The sequence below is a fragment of the Callorhinchus milii genome, unplaced genomic scaffold, assembly GCF_018977255.1.
Source record: "Callorhinchus milii isolate IMCB2004 unplaced genomic scaffold, IMCB_Cmil_1.0 Scaffold26, whole genome shotgun sequence".
NCBI classification, from domain to species: domain Eukaryota; kingdom Metazoa; phylum Chordata; class Chondrichthyes; order Chimaeriformes; family Callorhinchidae; genus Callorhinchus; species Callorhinchus milii.
The window spans coordinates 6057-31004 of record NW_024704767.1 but is presented as its reverse complement, the minus strand read 5'-3'; the positions used below and the strand labels follow the sequence as shown (position 1 = coordinate 31004).

At 46.4% G+C, this 24948-nt stretch overlaps 2 protein-coding genes across 2 annotated transcripts; both read left to right on the top strand.

Moving 5' to 3' along the window:
- Window positions 1–7837: 7837 nt before the first annotated feature.
- LOC121848012 (cartilage intermediate layer protein 1-like) lies at window positions 7838–17339 on the top strand. The gene is given in 9 exon segments (XM_042344130.1): window positions 7838–8526; window positions 9255–9524; window positions 9960–10148; window positions 11057–11152; window positions 11619–11933; window positions 12491–12599; window positions 13102–13259; window positions 14461–15122; window positions 15124–17339. Coding segments are annotated over 9 exon segments (3540 nt in total). The 5' UTR covers window positions 7838–8462; the 3' UTR covers window positions 16801–17339.
- Window positions 17340–18893: 1554 nt separating this feature from the next.
- On the top strand, window positions 18894–24637 carry LOC121850885. The gene is given in 13 exon segments (XM_042344131.1): window positions 18894–19030; window positions 19646–19734; window positions 20531–20649; window positions 20951–21053; window positions 21252–21349; window positions 21528–21677; window positions 21890–22057; window positions 22154–22223; window positions 22639–22717; window positions 23619–23772; window positions 24140–24194; window positions 24197–24243; window positions 24368–24637. Coding segments are annotated over 13 exon segments (1302 nt in total). The 5' UTR covers window positions 18894–18917; the 3' UTR covers window positions 24425–24637.
- Window positions 24638–24948: the final 311 nt, after the last annotated feature.

Below are 24948 nucleotides of genomic sequence, written 5' to 3'. Positions count from 1 at the left end.
CGAAGTTACAGCGTGGTAAGGCGCTGCATCAAATGAAAGCATTGCTAGATATAGTCAATCCATTTTACAATACTGTGAAGAGCTGTGAGACGTCTCAATGACGTGACAAGGCGATATATCAAACGCAAGTATTATTATTACCACTCTCCTTGAGTTAAACGCCCCGGTTCAGAGACAGAAGCTGGGAGTTGAACGCACATGGTAAATCTTTGCATTGTCTACTAAAGTAGCAGTGGGAGAAACTTCAGAGAAACAGGCGAGGCAGAATCAGAAATGCATCAACTCTCAGTAAAGCACTAATCTCTCCCAGCTGCCTATCACTCAACTCACATTAAACATCAGACCAAGAAGGGAGATAAATGCACTGAAGCTACCAAACTCAACTAACTGTAAAGCTGTTTTGTACGGTAGACACACAGACACTGTAAAGCTTCACAAATCCCTTTGTAGCTGCAGTGTGATTAATAGGCAGATGTTATGTGCATTAGAGGTAGTGTATTATTGTAAACATCCTCAGCTGCGTGAGGAGTAAGACTGTTCCAGCAGCTTCAGACAGCCTGCCTCAGACGGACGTGGGTGTCTGTGGAACCGAACTGTAGAAAAGTGCAGGGCGTTGAGGTCTGTGTGACCATGAGTGCTGGATTGACCAGGGCTTCGAAGAATGGAGATTAAGATCTTCTTCAAAGGGATTGCTATGGAGATTAATAATAGTAATAAATAATAATCCTTGCATTTGACATAGCGCCTTACTGCATTGTTGAGACATCTCAAAGCACTTCGCAGAATACACTGTAAAGTGAATTGACTTTGTATTATGTGGGCGAAATGCGGCAGCCAATTGCGCACAGCAGTGTTCCAGGAACAGTCATGAATTGAGTTACCATTGTTTTTAAAATTAAGATAGACAATTTATTAATTTTAGATTAAGGTCTTCTCCAAAGAGATTGACCAATTGTTCTGAACCCAACATCAACTTGCAGCTGTAATTATTACACCATTAAGAGCTGGTCTCATTACAGCCTTCCCCCTATGTACTCTCATTTCATCTTTCTCTCTCTCTCTCTTTGTATTGTTTTTTGTTGTTGTTTGTTTCTCTAGGTTTGTGGTATAATATTGTTTTAAATACACTCTCAGTCCATACACAATCCAAAGCTAATGAATGAGCATTTTCCCCCAATTGTTTGAACAGATGAGTCTTCCTTTTCCCAATTCCTCAGTCATTCCTAGAAGGAAAGCGAGGGTGACGAGGAGATGGTCGAGACCTCAGTAAGGGTCAGAGCATCTTCCAGACTTTCATTATTGTGCAGCCTAACAAAAACATCCCACTTGCAGACACCAAATCCTTTGTGGTTTGATGCCTGAGTGTGACGGCATGATTCCAGGGCTCCATCTGGCAGTGCTGATCTGTGCAGGAGTATAGCAGGGTGAGAAGATTGGAATCCTCATAAATGATGATGAGTAGGGAGAGAGACTGTCAGGTTGTGTGTCACCCTGTAATAACATCATTAACGCCAAAAACAGAAGAGGGGAAATGTTTGGGATGGCAATGGCCATATCAGCATTGTAAAAATGCAAGGGTTATTATTATTGTTGTAGCGAGTGGAACATCAGCCGCAGACATTAGCTCATCTCCTGCACTGCAGCACTGGCCAGGGTAGTCAATGGGATCACACTCTTGTGAACTACGGGAAGGGGCTACCGGACAAGACACCAAGCTGACCATGTGTCAAACACCCGGCTGACCGAAATAAAATGGCCTAAAAGTCTGGGTTGCTTTATTAAAACGTTAGCTTAACATCACAATGCATGCGCTGTACTTTTCTGGAGTTTATATTCCTCTCGTTATCTTGAATGTGGAAATGTTTTCGTTGAAACTGAGATCTTGTTACGGAGTGTGGTGGAGGCTGTTCAAAGACAGGTGCCTGGTGCAGAAATGCGTCAGTCAAACAAAATGCGGAGGTGCAAATCCGGTGAGCTTTGTTGCTATTTCAGGGTCGGAAGTTTTAATTTTCTATTCCTCACAAAGCAAGACTGGAAAGAGGTGGGTGCAACCTTCTAACGAAGAGAAAATTAAAGCCAGACCCACAGATAATTATGTTTCCGAAGATTAAAGAAAGCCCACGGTTCAGCATAATGGTGCCAGAAATCTGTATTGATTCGAAGCAGACATTACGTCAAAGCTGTGGGTTCTGTAGTCCATATTTTCACTATTTTCATTATTATTTATATTATTCCAATGCTGGAGCCACAGCTTGACATGGCACTTGAATCCACAACCATTGATCCAATGGTAAGAACAAATACCGACTGGTTCAAAAGTGACACAATATAGCGCCCACTCACCCCATGCTATACAAGCTGCCGCGATCGATCTCCAAGAGTCTAATCCTTATGTAAAAGAGGAAACTGGTTCATCTATCCCTTCCCGGCAGGGCGAAACTTTGGGCAAGTTTCCTTACTCCGCACGTCTAATAATAATCCTCAAGAAAAAAACCCAATAATAATTTGATCACTTCAATCTACAACTGTTTGTGGGACACTGCGGTGCACAATTGGCTGCCGCGTTTCGCCAACAAATATACAGTCAATTCACTTTACAGTCTATTCTGTGAAGCGCTTTGAGACGTCTCGAAGACGTGAAAAGCGCTATATCAAATGCAAAGATTATTATTATATTATTATTATTATTATTTGTTTGGTAACCCATTCATCCAGGCAACGCTTATGTTTGCTATTACGTTTTATATGTCAAATGAGAGTGACCAAGTGGTCAGATGAGTTTTCTTGTTCTACAAGAGTGAAACGCCATATAGAACCGAACAAGCTCTCACTTTGTGCCGAGGTGCTCTGGAATTAAAAACAAAATAAAACCCAGTTCAGAAATTATTATATGTCAGAAATCCTGAGCCAAGATCTCAGCCCGTCTCCTTTTAATGTTATCCCAGGGATTTGGTACTCTGTTTCACATCATTTGTCACCTGCTCCCACAGGTGACGAAAGCACAAGTTGTCTCAATACTGAGAGGTGCAACTCATTCCACTTCATATTTCTTGACCCCCAGCGGGAAAGAGTTTCCAGTTGGCTCTCTCTTGTCTACCTCATCTATGTCAGTCTTGGCCAAGGCCAGACTCCAGCACTGTGAACCCAGTATACAATCAATAATCCTGCCATTTACATGTTATAATGGAACTTGGATGGAGTGAAACTCTTTTATTAGGGGAAAAAAAATCCCTGTTTTCCTATGTAATGGAAAGGCTGCTTCCCACTCATAGTGAAAACATCATCCCTAATTCTTCTGCCATCTGGCCCACAAGCCTCACAGGAATATGTCTCAATCGCCATTGCTAGCCGGCTCCACGGGTCATTCAGCATCTATTCTTGGGCTGCGGGATGACTTATCTTTTTAGTCATTGTTAAAACAGTCTGGTCCAGTTCAAACTTCAGTCACAATCCTTCCTGTAGTGTATAGCAAACGGTTTTCCTCAGCGGACTCTGGCCACAAGCGAGAGGACCCATGATTGTCCAGCGCCCTGGGACATCTTTCCGATGTAAAGGGCACTATACAAGTGTAATTTCTTGTTGTTGTTGTTGACCCTAATTCAATTCCTGGGTGGGGTGAAATCTTAAGGCAAGTTTCCTTAATCCACACGCCTCTGTTTACTTAGCAGTAAGTGGGAATCCGGTTGTTAGTCGATTGGCAGATCGCCTTCTGGGGCAAACAATCCTTCCAAAAAAGAAGAATTTGGTCACTCAATCCATGAATGTTTGTGGGACATTGCTGTGCGCAATTGGCTGCCGCGTTTCGCCCACAAAATACACAGTCAATCCACTTTACAATATATTCTGTGAAGTGCTTTGAGACATCTCAGCGACGTGATAAGGTGCTTTATCAAATCAAGGATAATTATTATAATGATAATTCATGTAAACACAAAGTTTAAATCATGTAGTACATTAAGCCTTCAGATTACATAACCTAGTTTGAAAGGGAGGGTGGAGGGAGTCATTATTTGCAGCCGCCAGTAGTATTCGCAAAACTCCTTGATTTGTGAGTTGGTAAAATTGGACTATTTCGATGCTAAACAGACACTGAACAACTGCATTCTCCAATTTATTTTTATTGTTATCTAGCAAGGATGCCAACACAGCCAAACAAAACAAATGTAATTTGCAGAAAACACTTCATTTGTCAGACACGCACAGAGCATGTAATCCATAAAAGTGGTCATCATTGGGGCTGTTTGTGCCAATTAGCCTCTGAGGATAAACTGACTCAGACTACCGCTGAACTCAAGCCGTGACCAAAATTATCTTTGTTCCTCCACCATTCCTCCCCACAATTTTATTTTGAGGTCGGCATGGTGTCTGATGCATGCGGACACCCATCACCATTGCTTAGGAGTATCCAAACCAAACCGAGAATTCCATGCATCCCACCTACACGTGGAAATTTCAAAGATAGATTGTCGGAATGGAATCGACACTGTCTCCTTGGAGGGATGCATCCTGCTTACCTAATCCACACCACGAATGCCTGATCTCACGCAGCTTGTTCTGTACATGCATTTCAGCGACTGGTTCAAGAGCAATAACGGCAGAGACCCAGTCGGGTTGACCAGAATGTAGTTCTGAAGGTTGGATGAGAAAAGACTACTTGGACCAGCTAACTTGCCCCCTTGCTTAGGGCCATTATCAGAACCATCTCAGATCTTTTGTAGCTAATTGCTGCCTTGGCATCAAATTTGCATCGCTCAGTTTTCCATTGATTTCGGTTACATTTTTCATCCAAGTCCACATATAACAACAAATCATATTTTTATAGTGTCTTTAAGAGGAAACTTCACTGGACTGTGACAGTCTAGACTATACGTTTGCTGTGGTTACTCTTTAAAATGCATCTAGCTTCAGGTTTCCAAGTTTATAATAATTGTGTCCTTTAAAAGAATTTCTCCTCATCCAACTCTCCACATCATCCCATGACAAGTTGTTAATCTTCCCTGTGGTGTGGTTATTTGTAACTTTGTAGATGAGGCGCTTTGGCTATATTTGAAGACTGAGTATTTTTTTGCGTGGGGGAGAGTTAATAATAATAATAAACCTTGCATTTGATATAGTGCCTTATCATGTCTTCGAGATGTCTCAAAGCACTTCACAGAATATACTATAAAATGAATGGACTGCATATTTTGTGGGCGAAACGCGGCAGCCAATTGCGCATAGCAGTGTCCCGCAAACAGTGTCCCACGTCGCGGATTGAGTGACTGAATTTTTTTGATACGAGGTCGAAAGTGTGTTATGAAAAGTTCACAATTAGAGAAAAGAGAAGGGAGGGAGTCAAGAATCTTAACTTAACTAAGATCAAGGGTGATCCCATGTTAAATCTTGATTGTATGGTGCTGAGTCCACGTGAAATGTTAAGTCGTTAATTAACATCTGGTTAAGGGAACACTCGGTGTCTGATACGAAATTGCCATTTGCAACCCTGTGCTTGTGCCCTCTTATTCTGCCGCCTTGGGGTATCTGAGAGTATTAGTGAACCGCGTTTCACCCACCAGATACACAGACAATTCGCTTTATAGTGTATTCTGTGAAGCGCTTTGAGACGTCTCAACCACGTGATAAGGCGCTGTAATCAAATGCAAGGATTGTTATTGTTATGATTATTATTATTAATTTCTCAATCCCTTTTAAAATCTTGTATACTTGACTCTAAAGCAGTCTCTGCTCAGTCTTTGTATAACATGTTGAGATGTGCTTCTTTTGTGAAGGTCACTGTATGAGTACAAATTGCTTTTTTTTGTGTTATTGCCTCTTAATGTTCTGAAAAAATAACTCACGGTGAAATCACTTCTATTTCACCATGGGAGGGGGCTCCAAAAATTGTGCATTTTGTGTTAAAAAAATGATACCTCTGTCCATGAATGTCCATAAATGTAACATAAAACCTACTAATCACCCTTTCTAAACAATGAACACCGCTTTTGGAACGTGGCTAAAGTAATCGTCACACAGCTGTTCTTTCATAACCACAGTTAAGTACTTACGGTTTGGTTTGTTAGGAAACATTCTGGACAATCATAGTATGAGATGGTTAACCCTTGGCCTATGAGCATTGTTTTCTGTCCAGCATGCTGTTATGGCTTTAGAAAGAAGCACACATCTGGAACGTTTGGACCTGCAGACTGTCCTGGGGGTTGTTTTGTTGCTCGAGACATGGAAAACCGTGGATAGATGCTGAAAGAACGGTGAGGACGGTAACCCTAGCGACTGCCTCCAAACGACTAAGTAATGAAAACAAAGCGCTCAGTGAGCTGTTGGCATTACTCTGATCATTGTGTTCTGCCGTGGCACCAACACTGCTCATACATAGCTCTGTAAAATATTTATGTAAGACAAGAGGAAACCTCTGATTTCCCAAGGAACAGTTTACATCTGACGTGTAGGAAGAATTTCAGTAAAAATAAGCTATTACATATCAGGACTACAGAACCCATAGCCAGCAGGGAGATTGATATCAGTTGTCCCAAGCTGCTGAAAAAGCGAATGACCATTTTTTTTCTGGCGGATTGTTGGCCAGGACACTGGGAGAAAGGCCCTTCCCTGTTGGAATAGTGCAATTGGACTTTTAATGTCCGTCTGAACAGGTCCTTTGGTCTAACATTTTCATCCGAACGCATCTCTGGACAATTTGTTGCTCCCCAGCTGTCCAGTTGCCCAGCTGTCATTTCTATGATGGCAACATTCGAGTTCAATGGCTCATCCCAGCAAGGTTTAGCCTTTCAACCTCCAGGAGAGCCACAGCACAATAGGATTTAACTCCGACCATCCAGAGAATCGATCGATTTCTGGGTCAAGACCCTAAAAACTTCAGGGAATAGTGAGGACATAGGTTCAGAGGCCGTAGGATAAACCCAGATGACTAGTCTTCTAGCTGACCAGACCTTGGGCAAGTTTCCTTACTCCACACAGAGCCTAATAATAATCCCTCCAAAACCAAAAACAATAATAAATTGGTCATTTTCAATCCACGACTGTTTGTGGGACATTGCTGTGCGCAATTGGCTGCCGCGTTCGCCCACAAATATACAGTCAATTCACTTTACAGTATATTCTGTGAAGAAGCGCTATATCAAATGCAAGGATTATTATTATTATATTATTATAGTCAGGGGTTAGGGGAACCACACTGAAGACTGCCTCACTGTGTAGAAGTTCAAAACTAGGTTTAAATCAAATCAAATATTTTTCTGTCCCCCCCACCCCCCCCCACCACCACCACCACCAAATTGAACACCTGTACGGTACGTGGCTCCTATTCTCGACGCGTTTCCGCCAGTCGACATTTAACCCATATTCTCGACCGAACCCTCTCGTTATTCCCCAGCTTGTCTCCTTACAACTCTTAGTGACCCCCCCATTCGATTCCACACACAATTTCGCGCCGCCCCCCCCCATCACCGCCACCGCCACCGCCACCGCCACCGCCCTACAGCGAGCGCTATTAGTCAATTAATTCATCTTAATGCATAAGTCAAATGTGTTCTTCAGCTGTACTCCTTGTGGTGTGTGTGTGTGGTGTGTGTGTGTAGTATTTGGTTGTATTAAGTTTCCATCTGGAGACCGACTGTTGCTGTGACTCGGGCTCTTTGATTCCTGTTAATAGTCGATGTATTGACTCCTGTGGTTTCAGTGCTGTGTGTGTGTGTGTGTGTGTGGGGGGGGGGGGGGGGGGGTGTGGGGGGGAGTATTGCTTTGGGGCGGGACATGAGCCCATCCCTGTGTCAGGGGGTGGGGGGGGGGGTCCCAGACCCCTATATAATCGCTCAGGACTGAAGGAGAGGAAGAGCGCACTGCGCTAACAGGAGCTGAGCGGTTGGGGATCTGCTCCCGAGGACCAGGGAGGAGGCGGCGGAGGCTCCTGGTTTGGAAGTAGGGGTTTCACTCCAAGTCTCAGCTCCAGTCCAGAGCTCAGGGTGTAGACACAGCAGCTGCTGATCGGGTTCTGTGCAATTTGATGTCGGGAGTCAGTCTGAGTGAAGGTGAAGGTGAAGGTGAAGTTGGGACCTCTCTCTCTGCCTTCAGAGGCAGCGCTGGGATCAGCTTCAGTTTCCAGTCACACGGTGCAAAGGGAATTTGCTCAGAGATAAAAGCTGCCAAGAGGTTAGACCTTTGGTGGAAGAGCTACACCTGTTTTGTCAGACGTTTTGCACCCTTTAAAGTGGGTACATACTGTATGGCGACCTCGAAAAGCGTTTAGAAACTGGTTATGGAAAGCTAAGCAACGTCTGTCCAAATAGTGGTAAGATAACTTGTCTTTCATACTTGGGATGAGTTGATCGCAAGTTGTCAGCAATGATCTGTGGCAAACTGTGGATGGTAATAAGACGCGTTGCTTAATAGGAACCTGCTGACGGGTCAAGAAGGATTTCAGAAGACAATCTCCAGTTTGCGGAGAAACCACAATGACTACAGCGAAGGCTACGGTTCTTTTTCTCTTCTTCCAAGTCGTTTGCGGGACATCAAAAGGTCAGTATGTAGCAGGGTCACACACACTCCTGTGACCTGTGGTGACTCTTGATTTCTGATTTGAAAGTTTAGCGGTTTCAGGAGACAACGCAGTATGAAACCCGATACACGCAGTCTTCAGTTATAGTTCACCTGAATAAAGTAATACCGTTTCCCCAATGTTAATCTGTTATTTCACCATCAGGTAAACTGTAAACACAAATACATGTGTATGTTGATGTTTAATATGCAATAATAAGGTCAGTCGGTTAATACAAAAAACTTCCTCAATATTGTAAGTAAAAAAAAACTTTACTTACTTTACTCAATCCACGACTGTTTGTGGGATATTGCCGTGCGCACTTGGCTATTGCTATCGCGTTTCGCCCAGAAAATACACAGTCAATCCACTTTACAATATGTTCTGTGAAGAGCTTTGAGATGTCTCTACGACGTGATAAGGCGCTGTACCAAATGCAACTATTATTGTTACAGTATTATTATTTCATAAATTGGTGTGATATTTTAATTTCGCACTAGCCTACCAAAATAGATATGATAGATACACAGCACATCATTGATCAGGAGGTCAGTTGTGCTTTGGACGTTCAAGCCTCTTGCATTTCCAGCAGTTGGCTGTACAGTTGGCAGTGTCCTCGGGAGCAGGTCGTGGCTCTCAAGCAATCTCTTAAGTTTGTGTCGCTCAGTGAATTCTTGGCTCTGCTGACGGTAACCTCTCCGCTCTTCAGTTCAGTGGGAATGGACGTCCTGGTTCAATATAGACCATCCCGGTGGTAGTGGAGACTATGAACGGCTCGAGGGAATCCGACATTATTATCGGGAAAGAGTGTGTCGGAGACCGGCTGAACTTGAGGCACGGACTGCAGACTGGATGCCGGCCGCCAACACCAGAGAGGTGGTGCACTCTGACCCACAGCATGGCTTCTGGTGCATCAATAAGGAGCAGCGTCCTGGTAAACTGTGCTCCAATTACGCTGTTCGATTCAAATGCCCAAAAGGTAGGTACTGTGTCAGTCTGAGGTCCGATATAAAACAATAATAAACAACCATCTTTGAAAGCAATGTTTTTAAATGTATTTATTCCTAATCATATTTTTAGATAAATTGTGTAACTGGATTAATGAAATGATATTGCTCCAGGTAAATCACGTTACTTAGGTAATTTATTCATTTAATTTATTGAGGTAGATGATTTACTTATTATTAATTGCCAAGCCTGTGTGTCAGCCTTGTGCAGTCCGAGCGCTCTCCCCTCTGAGTCAGAAGGTTGTGGGTTCAAGCCCCACATCGGGCTTAATGCCAAACATTAACATTGGGAGAGGAATGATGGATGAGTTGGAGAAGCCAGGGGATGGAGCGCCAATAACTTTGACATTCCAGTGAATCGCTGGTAATTATTTGGAAATGGAATAAATTCCAAACTGTTCCCTCAGGGGCCACATCCACTGTGGCACGGAGCTATTGGTCCCATTGGTCTGAATGGAGCTCATGCCCAGCGACCTGTAACCAGACTGGAGTTCAGAACCGACGAAGGACATGCTCTACTCAGGGTCGCAGATGGGAGCAGAAGTGTCTTGGACCTGTGGAGGAGGGCAGGATGTGCAAAGGAACAGTCTGTGCAGGTACAACAACAACAACTATTCACATTTGTACAGCGTCTTTCAAGTCGGTTGGGGGTCCCAAGGTGCTGGACAGTCAGAGATTTGGACCCGAGCAGGGGGTTGGGATCAAGAGTGGTGGAGGGCAAAGAGAGTAGGGGTAGGAGGGTGACCGAAGGCACGGTTGAAGAGGACTGTCTTGAGATGTGCCTTGAAGGAGGTTCTGTGCACTTTCACTTTTGTACTGGCTTCAGAAGTGAAGCTGGGAGTTCAGTTCATTAAGTAGATCTAAGTCAGTAATGTGCAGACTCTGGAGCCAATCTAAGCCACTCAATGCGTCCAAACCTTCTGCAGGTTTTCAGACCCTGCAGCCAAGTTGAGCCAGCCATGAGTTCCTGCCAATCTCCCTGGCACCACTTCCTCTTATAACTTCTCCACCAGCAAATCCCAACACTCACTGTGTGTGCACCAGCCTTGAGGCTCAGTCATCCCGCTTTTCCTTGCCAATCAAATAAGTACTTGTGTGAACATCATGATCAATAGTGGAAGCTACTATTGCACACTCCATCAATCTCAATGTCAATCCAATCACTGCAGTAAACACTAACCCTTTGTCCATTACTGTGAATCTGGTCGACTTTTAAGGATGGCCTAACCTGGTTGGTCAAAGTTAGGATTTGATAAACTCCAATCTTGTCTCTCTCTAACCAGCCTACATTTAGCCAATGTTTTTTTTTTGCCAAACAATTATCACTGCGGGTCAGAATAATGAGATATCCATCACTAGAGGTGAGGGCAACCACACACATCAGTGTTCATTCCAATAATGACCAATTATGTACCCGTTCCTCTAACGGTCATAGTTTCGTAGCAAGTCTGTTTCTTTTCCTCTGTTCGCTGACTATTTTTGTCTCTTTCTTCTCTGCTCAAAGTTCCTCTACCCCCTATTGCTTTGCCGACCCCCAAGCCATTCAACAATCCTGTCGTCACCAGCTGGGTTGAGAAACCTTATGTCAAACAACCATACGGTAATGTAAAGCCTGTTTGCCCGAGTTAATTGTGCATGTCCAGAACGCAGTCTTGAATGCATCAATTGATCTCATTCGATAAATATAAAAATCATAAAACACATTTTGCTCTTTCTTGTGTTTGTAATGTAGACCAGTGACTTTTATTTATGATTCTCGAGGATTTTGCCAAACACATATTTTCAAAACACCTATGTTTGCTTAGCATGATAAAAACCTGCCCAACACTCTCAACACTGACCTAATGGAGATCAGTGCCTTAGCATTGTATTAACAAATATCTTTTTAAGTACAAGATCAGAAGAGAGATTCAGATGCAGAAAGAAAGCCCTTTTGGCTCATTTGATGTTAATAATAATTCTTGCATTTGATATAGCGACTTATCACGTGGTTGAAACGTCTCAAAACGCTTCACAGGATATACTGTAAAGTGAATTGACTGTGCTTTTTGTGGGCTCTGTTGCAGGATGTGAGTTGAGATGCCCCATGGGTCATGCCAATGCGCAGTGCGATGCGTGTATGTGCGAGGACTATCTCCTCTATGGGACGGTTCACCTGCAAGATGGGGCTCCAGCCTCCAGAGCAACCATCTACCTCCAGGGCAACACGGATAAGTTCCTCATGACCTGTGATGACAAGGGGAAGTTTCGGATCCCAGGGCTCTGTCCTGACGGCAGGACAACCATCAAGATCAAGAAGGAAAAGTACAGGACAGAGATTGTCACGCTCAGTCGCAGTGACAACAAAATCTTCACCATAGAAGTGAAACTCAAGAGAGCAGGTATTCAGATGTGTTTTTTTTGATGAAATTAGTCTCAACATAATTGGTTGAAAACTCCTCTTATGGTCCACTGTTGGTGAAGGCAATGCCCTGTGAAGTACTGACTCACACAGAACAGTGCAGAGCAGGTTCAAGCTGTGCTGAGTTAGCTGATCGCAGCAAAGACAGCATTTGGGACGCTCAACTGGCCAAATGGAGTCCCATAGCTTAGTGGTTAGAGCACTCACCTCGCAAGACCAGGGTTTGATTCCCAGGCTGGGCGAAACCTTAGGCAAGTTTCCTTACTCCACACGCTTCTGTTTACTAAGCAGTAAGTAGTAACACGGTTGTTAGCCGATGGCTATATTACTTTAATCCCTTCAAAAAAAAATAATAATTTGGTCACTCAATCCACGCTAATACTGCCTCGTTTCGCCCACAAAACATACAGTCAATCCACTTTACAGTGTACAGTTTTTATATATTTACAGTTACTGACATTAGGGGAAAGGGTAAAAGATGTTCAGGAAGACTGAGGATGCAATCATTTGAGCGGTTTGCTTTTCTTTGCCTCACAGACAAGCCGTACATCACCAAACACCCTGTGAGCAAAGCCAGGCGTGAAGGGGAGAGCGTAACCTTCTGCTGCAAGGTTCAGAGTGACCCTCCACCACACAAGTACTTGTGGTGAGAACAGTTTTATTTTAAGTTTGTCTTTAACTTCGACTCTGCTTCCCCCCCTTGCCCTGTGTGACCCATCCCAGCCAGGCACCGCCATCCTCTCAACCTTATGCCATTCACACTCTGTAGCCAGCTGAGACAGACACCACAGAATCACCTGTCTGCTTTTCAATGATATTAAACGTTGTGATGTTCTCATGAGAATAAAGGGATATGCTTGCTCGGATACAATGTAGATTACAAGCAGTGTGCAGTTGGTAACCATACATTGCACGTTATTATATTGTATAAGAAGGATTATTTGCAATATGTGTTTCTTTGATAAAATGTAACAACACAGCAGTCCATTCTGTAGTATCTGTTACTGTCTTTGCTTTAATGGAGGAGTGCTGATTGTTTAGGGCAGAGTGTTTTAGGTGAATGGTAGTTGCATTAAACGTGTTTGCTTTCCGATTAAATTTGGTAGATTTCTCCCCCTTTAAATAGTCTTTGTTTTGTCTCTTTGCAGGTATCACAATAGCTCCTTGCTGGACTCCAAGAAATATAGATATGACAGTATGCTGGTGTTGAGGCAACTGCAGATGAGACACACAGGGCAGTATTACTGCAAAGCTAGCAACAGTGCTGGCTCTATCAAGTCCTGGCCTGCGAGTCTTACTATAATAGGTAATTGTACATCTGGACACAGCACTTCTATTGATTACAGAGGACTGCAAACCCATTTGCTCTTTTTGTTGAGATAAGCAGTTCTGTTTTTTAAGGCATTAAAGTCTACAATGGAATCACGTCCAATATCACAGTCAGTTCACTTTACGATAAATTCTGTCCAGCACTTTGAAATGTCTTAACAACGCGATATGGCACTATATCAAATAAATTATTATTATTATCTCAGCATAAGAAACATTTTTTTCTTGTTAACAGTTTCTTCTCTTGAAGAAAGTGGTTCAGGAGAGGTCCACGATGGTATCATATTTGGATACCTATCTCATGCAGTCATGTGAAAGCCTAGCCAGTGCGTGTTGATAGGGATCACAGATACTGGGAGAACTTTGTTTAAAAAAAAGTTATTATGCATTGCACAAGCCAACAATGATATTAGGGATCTAAGCTAGAGGGCGCCGCCAACTGGGCATATGTAGTGCAGGCATTTTCCTCCAGGCTGAAAAAAGCTCACTATATTTACAGTAATGGAGCAGTAATATCATCTAACACGGTTTAATAATTAACTTGAACCTGCGTATTTCTTATTTTTTGGTCGTTCTAAAGCTACTTCATTAAAAATAATTGATCCTTGAAAATAAAGAGGAGAGCGCAAGCCAATTGCACCTCCCCAGTGCCTGAATTATCTATCATGCAAACCAGAAATAACATTTAGCTCACGCTTGATGTTTTGACTCAGGCTACTATTTTCAACCTTGCTGGTTCATTGCACTGTGGGCCTTGGCCTTTCACCAAGTACCTCAATTAAATATATATTAATTCTTATTGGTTGGGAACTGTACTGTAATACTTACTGGGTTACTAAAATGAGATGTAGCGTGAATTGCGAATTGACTGTATTTTGTGGGTGATTGTGTCCCACAAACAGTCATGGATAGAGTGACCATTTTTTTGTTTGTTTTTGGTTTGTTTGTTTGCAGGGATTATTACCATGAAAAGCACTAGCAACCGGGTTCCTACTCATTGCTAGTTAAACAGAGGTGTGTAGTACTGGAACTTGCCTAATTCTTGTCAATTCTTCCCGGGAATTGAACCCAGGTCCTCTCGCTTGCGAGGCGAGAGTGCAAGCCACTACACTATGGGACTCCATTTGTTTGAAACGTGTAGATCTGAAGATTAATAACAGACGTTCTTGTTTCCCCAGCACAAGATTCACCGTCCTGTAATCCCAAACCCGAGAGCTACTTAATTCGCCTTCCTTACGATTGCTACCAGAACCAGTCCCGCTCCTTTTACTATGACGTGGGCAGATGCCCTGTGACCACGTGTGCCGGAGAGAGAGACCAGGGCCTGCAATGCAAAGATACCACTGCTTACTGCTGTGGGGCGGTGGAACTGGAAGAGAGGACAGTGGCATGCAGTGGGCACGTGCTTCCCATCAAGGCCGTCAGCAGGTGTGGGTGTCAGAGGTGCGTTGAAACCAAGGCAGTTGTCCGGGGTAGGGCATTGGCAGCTGATAACGGGGAGCCCATGAGGTTCGGGTATCTCTTCATGGATGGGAAAAGGATTAGCATGACTGGATACAAGGGCACGTTCTCCATCCAGGTTCCCATGGATATTGATCGGCTGGTGCTGACCTTTGTGGATCGCTACCAGAAGTTTGTCAACACGACCAAAGTTCTGCCGTTCAACAAAAAAGGAGGTGCAGTCTTTCACGAGATTAAACTCCTAAGGAAGCAACCTGCGGTCACCTTGGATTGTACCATCAGCAACACCATCTCTCTGGGGGGCACAGAAAGGCAGGACCCCGTAGCCGAGTTGGAAATCCCTCCCAACTCCTTCTACAGACAGAATGGAGACATCTACAGTGGCAAAAGTGCAGGCCAGCGTGACCTTCTTAGATCCCAGGGACATCTCGTTGGCTTCGGCAGCCCAGAGCGACCTGAACTTCATCGATGAGGAAGGAGCCGCTCTCCCACTCAGGAGCTATGGCATGTTTTCTGTGGATTTTACTGATGAGTCCGCGACCGAGAGTCTCAATGCCGGGCAGGTCAAGGTCTTCCTGGACTCGGCTCAGGTCAAGATGCCTCAGCACTTGAAGAGGATGAAGCTGTGGTCCCTCAACCCCAAGACGGGCTACTGGGACGAGGAAGGAGACTTCACCTTTGTCAGCCAGCGGCGGGGCAAGCGAGAGGAGAGGACCTTCCTGGTCGGCAATATGGAGATCCGAGAGAGGAGGCTGTTCAACTTGGACGTCCCCGAGAGCAGGAGATGCTATCTGAAGGCCAGAGCGTTTCGAGGCGATCGCTTTATGCCAAGCGAGCAAGTTGAGGGAGTCGTGGTGACACTCATCAACATGGAGCCCATGGCCGGCTCCTCCTCCAACCCCAGGGCCTGGGGCCGCTTTGACAGTGTCATCACTGGCTCCAACGGGGCCTGTGTGCCCGCCTTCTGTGATGATCAGCGGGTGGATGCTTATTCGGCCTATGTGAAGGCCACGCTGGGAGGAGAGGAACTCGAGGCCGTGGAGTCCTTCCCCAAGATGAACCCCTACTCCATTGGCGTGCCTCAGCCCTACCTGAACAAGCTGCACTACAGACGCTCGGATCACGAAGATCCCAAGGTAAAGAAGACGGCCTTTAAGATCAATGTGGCCAAACCCAGGGCGAATATGCCCGAGGAGACGAACGGCCCCATCTACCCTTACGAGAAGTTGAAAGAATGTGAAGAAGCGCTCTTCAGCGCTGCCCACTTCCGATTCTACAGAGTCGAGGGAGACGGGTATGACTATAACACCGTACCCTTCAATGAGGATGACCCGATGAGCTGGACGGAGGACTACCTCGCCTGGTGGCCAAAACCGTTGGAGTTCCGAGCTTGCTATTTGAAGGTCAAACTTGTCGGGCCGAAGGAGATCACGGTGAGATCCCGCAACATGGGGGGCACACACCCCAGGACAGTGGGCAGGCTTTACGGCATCCGTGATGTGCGCAGTGCCAGGGATATGGACCGTCATGGCGTCTCCACGGTCTGCTTGGAGTTCAAATGCAGCGGCGTTCTCTACGACCAAGAACGGGTCGACCGGACCTTGGTGAAGATCATCCCTCAGGCCAGTTGCCGCAGGGAAAACGTTAATAACATGCTCCAAGAATACCTGGTCAACCATCTCCCGCTGGCCGTCAACAATAACACCAATGAGTTCACCATGTTGGCCCCTCTGGATCCTCTGGGTCACAACTATGGCATCTACACGGTGACCGATCAGGACCCAAGAACAGCCAAGGAGATTGCGCTGGGCAGGTGCTTCGATGGGAGTTCCGACACCACTTCCAGGGTCATGAGATCCAGCCTAGGCGTGGCCATGACCTTCAACTGCGAGGAGAGGCAGCTCGGTCAGCGGAGCGCATTCCAGACCATGCGGAACCCTCCTGGTCAGTCCATCGTGAGTCCCTTTAAGGTGGGGCGAGGGAGAAGAGATAGGCAACAAAGGCACAATCTATTGTATAATAGATTCAGAATGCAGCGAGTGCAGCTGAAAGGGTAACAGAAGAGACGTGCAGGTGAAACATTCAGTTGGTTTCAGATATTGCTTTAGCCAGTATTAGCACTGCCCTCCAACAGTGGTGCGAAAAGAAAATGCAATTCTGTCCAACCACTGAGCTTCCATGTCTCATGTCATTCTATTCTACTTGAAACGTGTAAATAGGAATAATATTTATGTCCTTCAGCGTTTGAAACCAGAGCTTTGGAGTTTGGCACCATCTCTTGGAGATATACAGGCACTGAGCCTCTCTCCCTTTCAAATGATATTCCATCCTGCAGAGTTGTATTGAACCTGATATTAAAACATCCCTTATGTACAATGTGTAGCTTAATTGCTCCTTGAACCGATGTGCTTTTGAAGATTGTGTATTTAGGTCAATCAGTATGTAGTGTCAAGAAGGTACGCTTTGTAAAGAATCCACAAATCGTTTGAATTTTTGGTCATTATAACATTTTGTACTATTAATGTAAACAGTGAAGCTTCTGTCATTATGTTACATTATGTTTTTTTTCCCCCTTTTTCTTTCAAATAACAATAAAACGCATTTATTTGACTGAAACTGAATTATTTCAATGGGAAGGAAACAGGTGAGGGCAAGGGGTGGTGTTGGGTGGGGGTGTGGGGGGAGAGAGCGGGAGGTTCCATGCAAAGCTTGATTCTGGGATGAGAGACGCCAGGACGCTGCGACTCATTCCAAAAAAGCAGCTCGATGCTGTGGTGGGTGGGTGGTGGTGGGGAGGGGAGGAAGGGGGTGTGGTGGTGGGGGGGGGGGGGGGGGAGTTATTTCTGTAGCGACGAGGCCAAAGAGCTTTCATTTACCGTGTGTGATTGTGCTGTCGCCCTTCGCCCACAAAATCCCACAAGTCAAATCTATCTTACGGTATCTCCCGCGAAGCGCTTTGAGACGGCCTCGACGAGGCGCTGCAATGAGAGGCGAGGACTATTATTGATATTTATTATTATTTGTCTAAAGCGATCCAATTAACACGGATCGATGGAAAGTCCATTCCCCCCCCCGCCCCCCCCGAAAAAAAAAAGAAAGAAATCTGCGGGCCGTGGGGCGAAGAACGCTGGGGGCCGACGACAGAATTGCCCGCGTTCGAAACATCCCGTGAGACTATTCCGGGTTTGAGGAACCGAGACGGCTCCAGCCTTGGCTGCTGGCGGAGCAGAGCAGGAGCAGAGCAGTGCAGGAGTGGAGCAGGAGCGGAGCAGTGCAGGAGCAGTACAGGAGCAGAGCAGGAGCAGAGCAGTGCAGGAGCAGTGCAGGAGCAGAGCAGTACAGGAGCAGTGCAGGAGCGGAGCAGAGCAGGAGCAGTGCAGGAGCAAAGCAGTACAGGTGCAGAGCAGGAGTAGAGCAGTGCAGGAGCAGAGCAGTGCAGGAGCAGTGCAGGAGCAGAGCAGTACAGGAGCAGAGCAGGAGCGGAGCAGTGCAGGAGCAGAGCAGAGCAGGAGTAGAGCAATGCAGGAGCAGAGCAGGAGCAGAGCAGAGCAGGAGCAGTGCAGGAGCAGAGCAGTGCAGTGCAGGAGCAGTGCAGGAGCAGAGCAGAGCAGGAGTAGAGCAGAGCAGGAGTAGAGCAGAGCAGGAGTAGAGCAGTGCAGGAGCAGAGCAGAGCAGGAGCAGTGCAGGAGCAGAGCAGAGCAGTGCAGTGCAGGAGCAGAGCAGTACAGGAGCAGAGCAGTGCAGGAGCAGAGCAGGAGTAGAGCAGAGCAGGAGTAGAGCAGAGCAGGAGTAGCAGAGCAGGAGTAGAGCAGGCAGGAGCAGAGCAGGAGTAGAGCAGAGCAGGAGTAGAGCAGAGCAGGAGTAGAGCAGAGCAGGAGCAGAGCAGGAGTAGAGCAGAGCAGGAGTAGAGCAGAGCAGGAGTAGAGCAGAGCAGAGCAGTACAGGAGCAGTGCAGTGCAGGAGCAGAGCAGTGCAGGAGCAGAGCTGCAGAGTCAACCAGTGCAGTGAGCAGATTGACAGGTCCTCTGGGCACCACTGTCAACCCTGTCCATCACAGCCCACGCCCCGCCCCCTCCGCCTCCCCCCCCCGCCCCACCCCACCACCCACGTGGGCGCGTGGCCGGGGGGTTTCGCGCGTCACTTCCGGCATGTCGGGGGAGCGGAAGCCGGCGCCATGTCGGAGCGGGTTTTCGCCGAGGAGCTGGTGTCCGCCCTGAGGGAGGTGGTGAGCGGCACCGGCTGGCAGTGCGCGGGGCGCCTGGACAGCCTGCCCGCCCCCTGCACCAAGTAAACAGGGGGGGGGGGGGGAGGGAGCCGTGGGCTGAGAGAGGGGCGGGGCAATGGAGTTGGAGGCGGAGTTATTGGCCTGGAGGCGGGGCTCCGGGGGAGGGGCAATGGAGTGGAGTTATTGCCTGGAGGCGGGGCTACGGGGGGAGGGGCAATGGAGGTGGAGTTATTGGCCTGGGGGTGGGGCTCCGGGGGAGGGGCAATGGAGGTGGAGTTATTGGCCTGGGGGTGGGGCTATGGGGGGAGGGGCAATGGAGTTGGAGGCGGAGTTATTGGCCTGGAGATGGGGCTCTGGGGGGAGGGGCAATGGAGGTGGAGTTATTGGCCTGGAGATGGGGCTCTGGGGGGAGGGGCAATGGAGGTGGAGTTATTGGCCTGGAGGCGGGGCTATGGGACTAGGAAGTGGCAATAAAGCTGGAGGTGGGTCTGTGGGGTTGGGGAGGGCAATGAGGCGGGGCTGAAGGCTGGTTATGGGACAGGTGGTGGTGGGGGACGGGGCACGGTCTGAGGAGAGGGCCTTATCTGCTCAAATCCGAGCCCTCCCCGGGGTCAGTGTATCTCACGAGGCAAAGGTGACTGTCATGGAGGAGATGTAGCAGCTCCCTTGTTTTCCAGGCTGTATTCTGACGATGGCGAGCACATCGTCCTGGTCCGCACCAACAATGATCGTTTCTATGCAATGGATTCTGCCTGTCCGCACGAAGGTAGGCGTTTGTCGCTGGAGAGTCGCTGTATGCGGGGACACGACTTGGGTCCCACTGAATTATCAATCTGTCCTGAACTGCAGGCACACTAGTGATGGAGGCAGCGCGGTTATAGTTGCCGATTCACCACCTGCTCATCGTGATTCAATTTATTTTGGTCGGCCGGGTGTCTTGACACATTCAGAAACCCATCACTGTGCTTAAGGCTATCCAAACCAAGCTGAGAATTCCATGCATCCCACCTACACGTGGAAATTCTGGATATGTTTATTGGAATGGAATGCGCCCTCTTTCCCTGAAGGGACTTGTCCTGCTTACCAAATTTCAGAAAGTATTAGGCACAGGTTGGCAAGAGCCAAAGCTTGGGGACCCCAGAGTGTGCGTTCGTGTAACTGCTGGAATCTAACCAACTGAAACCACATAGCTTGACATAGAGAGTCTGGCAAGCTTTCCCACCTGCTTGTCGAGCTCGGACCACCCTAAATGTTAGGGCTTTAGCTTGCAGGGTGAACAGGAGCTGAGTGGGAAGAGTCCCATGAATTGCAGTGTGACAATGAATGTCTCATTGGCTTATGTGGTCTGGGAACCGTAGTTATTTTGAAATCTCCAGGTCATCCATGTCAGAACATATTAGGGCCAGCAGTAAACATGATTGATTTTTAATTTGGTATTGCTATAGTTATTTACAAAGCGAGCAAGTGACCAATATGCTAAACTCAGGAGCATGACCACTGAGGTAAATGTGCTCTGTGTTCACCAGTAACTGAGAGAAGAATCTCTGCTCTGCTCTTTCCAGGGGGACCTCTTGAACTGGGAGATGTTGAGGACATGGGCACAGGGAAGCTGGCATTAATTTGTCCCTGGCATCAGTTTGACTTCTGCTTGGAGGACGGGCATTCCTCTACAGGTTTCCAGGTGAACTAACAAAGCAAAACTTATTATTCTTATAATACCAACCAAAACTGAGACCGCGGTGAGACCTTCTTGTTAGCTGCATTAGATCGCTTTTGTGTTAGTTTGCACAGGGCACTGTCAGAGCTCTATTGGTCCATTACACTGTAGGGGGTGCTGTTTAATGTAATATCAGCATTGCACAGAACACCATGTAAACTTACTTAGGGGAGTCTAATGGGTGACAGGGTTGACTTCAGAATTAAGTGCGTGTGGTGGTGGGGGAAATCAAAGCATCATTGTAAACTTGTACTTCTCCAAACAGAACCAGGTTTATGAGGTTCATATCTCCGAGGGCAAGGTTTACATTCAGACCCAGAGCTCGCTGTCCCGGGCTCCTCAGCAGGCATCTGGAACATTATTGTGCGGTAAGTACCTCTCGCTAAACATTGCAGTGTTTCGCTGTTAAGTATGAAGTGTTCATCGTTCATTTAGCGTCAGGAGGACATCTGAAAACGCTTCATATAATTGACTGGGCACCCAAGTGGGAGGGGAGAAAGATGACAAAATCACGTTCGAAAATATAGCAGGCGTATCAATGTGTTTCCTTTTTTTTCTTTACATAGAGAGATTCTCCTTGAAGTCTCTGACTACTACAAGTTCTGAGGATTCCCTCTGTTACTGGGCTGTGAAGATCCTCTGTACATCAGACGCTGAGGAGAAGGTGAGGTCCAGAGGAAGAGGGAAGTGTTCATGAGCAGTCAGGAATTATCAAGGAAAATCGAACCTCTGCTCGTCTGCTGATTTTGGGACTTTTTGACATAGGGAGGGGGGGGGGGTTTGAATTGTTTTGAATTCTTATTATTTTCACACACACTCTCCCCTTCTCCCCCTGGACACAGGTAACCCTGACAGACCAAGTGGAGAAGTGGTGGACCTCAGGTAAAATCAGAGAGGTTGGCCATGGAGATGTCCCACCACAGCCCAGCAGACAGGAGAACCTCAAGGTGCTGCAGCCGGGCAGGATCAAGAGGGGCAAAGGTGGCACCCTGGTTAGTAAGAGGCACTCTGGATATTGCTCTGAGCTGGGGTGGGTGGGAGATGAGCGCAGCATGTTTGCTGACTAGTTCAAATTGGCCGAAGAACCTTCTTCACCCAACCTTCTCTCGTAATGTCTAAGACAGTCCCTCCCCAATACACCTCCGAGTTGACTGATGTGGTTGTGTGGACTAACCTGCCTCGGTGGGGCTTGTGTATTTCCCAGGCCAGCCGGATAGCGTTGCTGCATTCACTTGCCAACATCGAGCAGTGGGCTATAGACCTCTCGTGGGACATCATCGCTCGCTTTTCCATGGTGAAGCTGAAGAATGGGCGGTCATTGCCCCTAGAATTCTTCAGCGACTTTGTTAGAGTGGCGGGAGAGGAGGCCAAGGTCAGACCAGACTGCTCCCATTGGTTTTAAATTGAATCCGTTTCCTCCAGAGTCTCTGCAGCTGCATATTCATTGAATCTTCTCTTTGATTTTCAGCATTACAAGCTGTTGGCGAACAGGATCAAGGAGCTGGGCAGTTATTTTGGAGCACTACCGGTACATAACGGTCAGCCAGCTCACTGTCAGCCTGTGTAAATCCTCGGGTCCTCCCGCTCTGATCAGAGATCGTTTCACAAAACCCATCATTGCCTAAGAAAACCTGAGAAATTAAGGAATCCCGAGAATCTGATAAATTCCTTCCAGTATTGTAAATACTTACTGCATTGACCCCCGGCAACGCTGTTCTGGCAAGATTCAATAATATCCCATAATAATCCTTACATGCTGTAAAGCGCCTTTCACATCAGGGGGAGTCTCAAAGCGCTTCACAGGATTTACTGTGTATTTTGTAGGCGAACAATCTATACCGCAAATCGCATCTCAATTTCCACGATTGTGCATGGGGGATGTTGTGTGTTTTTATTTTTTAATTTTGTTTGTAACAAACACAATTTTCTAATTGTGTGAATTCATTTCATCAGGTTTGTGGCAGTCGGCGTCTGACACGGCCAGTGACTTATTGGCACGACTTGCCATTGTACACATGGTGCATGAAGCCAGGTAATGAATATTTCTTAACTGGGTCAAGTATTTACCTTATAGCATCCCCCCCCCCCCCCCCCCCCCATTGAATATTTCCCAATAGTGGTCTCCATTTCCTCTGCATTAACACCATCTCTGTAACCTGTGCCTCACTAATTGAATGGCAGGAATTGGCGAGTTGCCCACTATTATCTCCCCAGAATCACTGTCCCTCTGTTTCCTGGTTCCAACTGTTGATGTGGTTGAGATTAAGAAGATTGATAATCATTTCAGTATGATGAATGTATATCCTTAATACTGATCTGGTCTGAAGGTCAATATTAAGGATATACATTCCTTAACACTGAAATATAAGGTCTGAATGGCCAGGTGCACTGTGTTGTGTCTGTGTGGGTTTAACATGTTTGAAATCTGCATTTTCCCTTTGTACCTGATTGCTCATTAGTTTTTAAAACTCTGGCAACTGTGTGTGTGTATATATACTGTCTGCAGCTGTTGAAAGTAATGCCAATGGTGTGGTTTGCAGGGAGCCTATTGGTAATACAGTAAAATAAGATCAGGACAGACAGCTGCACAGTAAGGCCATAAATGAGAAGTGGTGAATGGTAAATTTAGAAGCAACATTAGGAAATATTCATTACTCAATTATAACTGCTTTGAAACAATTTACCAAGCAAGGCAAAAGACTCTGGGTGTGCACTGATGGGAGAATCGATGTAGTAATAATAATAATAATCCTTGCATTTGATATAGCACCTTATCACGTCGTTGAGACGTCTCAAAGTGCTTTACAGAATATATTGTAAAGTGAATTAACTGTGTATTTTGTGGGCGAAATATACAATGTACTGGTGGGATGGGCTTTATTGAGATGAATTGTCTTTCCTCGGTCCTGACCTCTGTGTTGCTGTCTCTGAAGGGGTTTAGACGTGCACCCTCAGATGCTGGCTCGCTTTGCGGCGCAGGCAGACCAGAGCTCTGTGAGGCTTCTCGAGATTATCTACAGGGATGAAATCACACACGTGGCGACAGGCTTGAGGTGGTTCACTTACATCTGCTCAGAAGAAGAAAAGGTGCAATGCCCGATTCTCATATTAGTCTAGAGCTGCTGTGTGCAGCTTCTTCGTATTAAGCATTTGCCTCTGAATTATATGCTCTTAATTGTCCTTATTCACAAAGGAACTAAGGTGGAGGTTGTGTGGTGGGGAGTGGGGAGGGCTACTCCTTTTCCTTCCCTACTGTAAATTTGATTGCTCTACAATCAGAGCCAACACTAAATCAAAACCCTTCTCTGTGACTGTGCCTCGCTCAGTGTCCTTATGCACCACACCCTTAAATTCTCCCTGACTCTTTCCTCCCTCTTTGTGAAGCAATTCCAGACATTTGCCCTACATGAAATGTGTTAATTGACATTAAAACAAACTCTCTTTCTTTCCCCAGGACACCTTGGCCACATTTCACAATCTGGTCCGGACCTATTTTAAAGGCTACTTAAAGCCCCTTTCAACACAGAAGGAAGAAAAATAGCTGGAATGAGTGAACAAGTGAGTTTGGTGTGATCTATTCTGACCCTTAATTGCCTACCCAGACAGATTTTCAATTGTGGCAAAAATATTTCACTGCTTTCTCTGAAATCTCTTAATTGTGCTTCTTTTTTTTAAATTCCAGTGGTATCTGCCTTTGATCAAACCATCTCAATCAGAACTTGGGAGTGGTGTTCCCTGAACCAGCACAGCGTTGTTGCAGAGAACTTTACATTGTGACACTGCAATCATCCCTCTCACTGCCTGGATTTTCCTCTTTCGTGCAATGTGTTCAATAAGCTGATGCCCTCCCTTGGCTGAAACCAAGAACTGCCCTGGGAAACCTTCCCACTCAAGTCACTTTCTGTATAAAATCACTGCCTATTGTTTGTCCCTCAGGGCTCTGTCCTCGGTCCCCTCCTTTTCACCCTCTACATGCTCCCCCTGTGGTGACATCATCCGCAGACATGGGGTTAACTTCCACATGTATGCGGATGACACCCAACTCTACCTTTCCTCCTCTACCCTCAACTCCACGACCACTGATGTCCTGACAGCTGTCTGTCTGACATCGAGTCCTGGATGAGAGATAACTTTCTCCAGCTCAACGTACGCAAAACTGAGGCCCTCCTGATTGGCTCGCGTTAGTGCCTCCGCACCTCAGGCGCTGACAGCATCAGCATCCAAGGCTGCACTCTCCACCTCTCAAAGCCATCAGGAACCTCG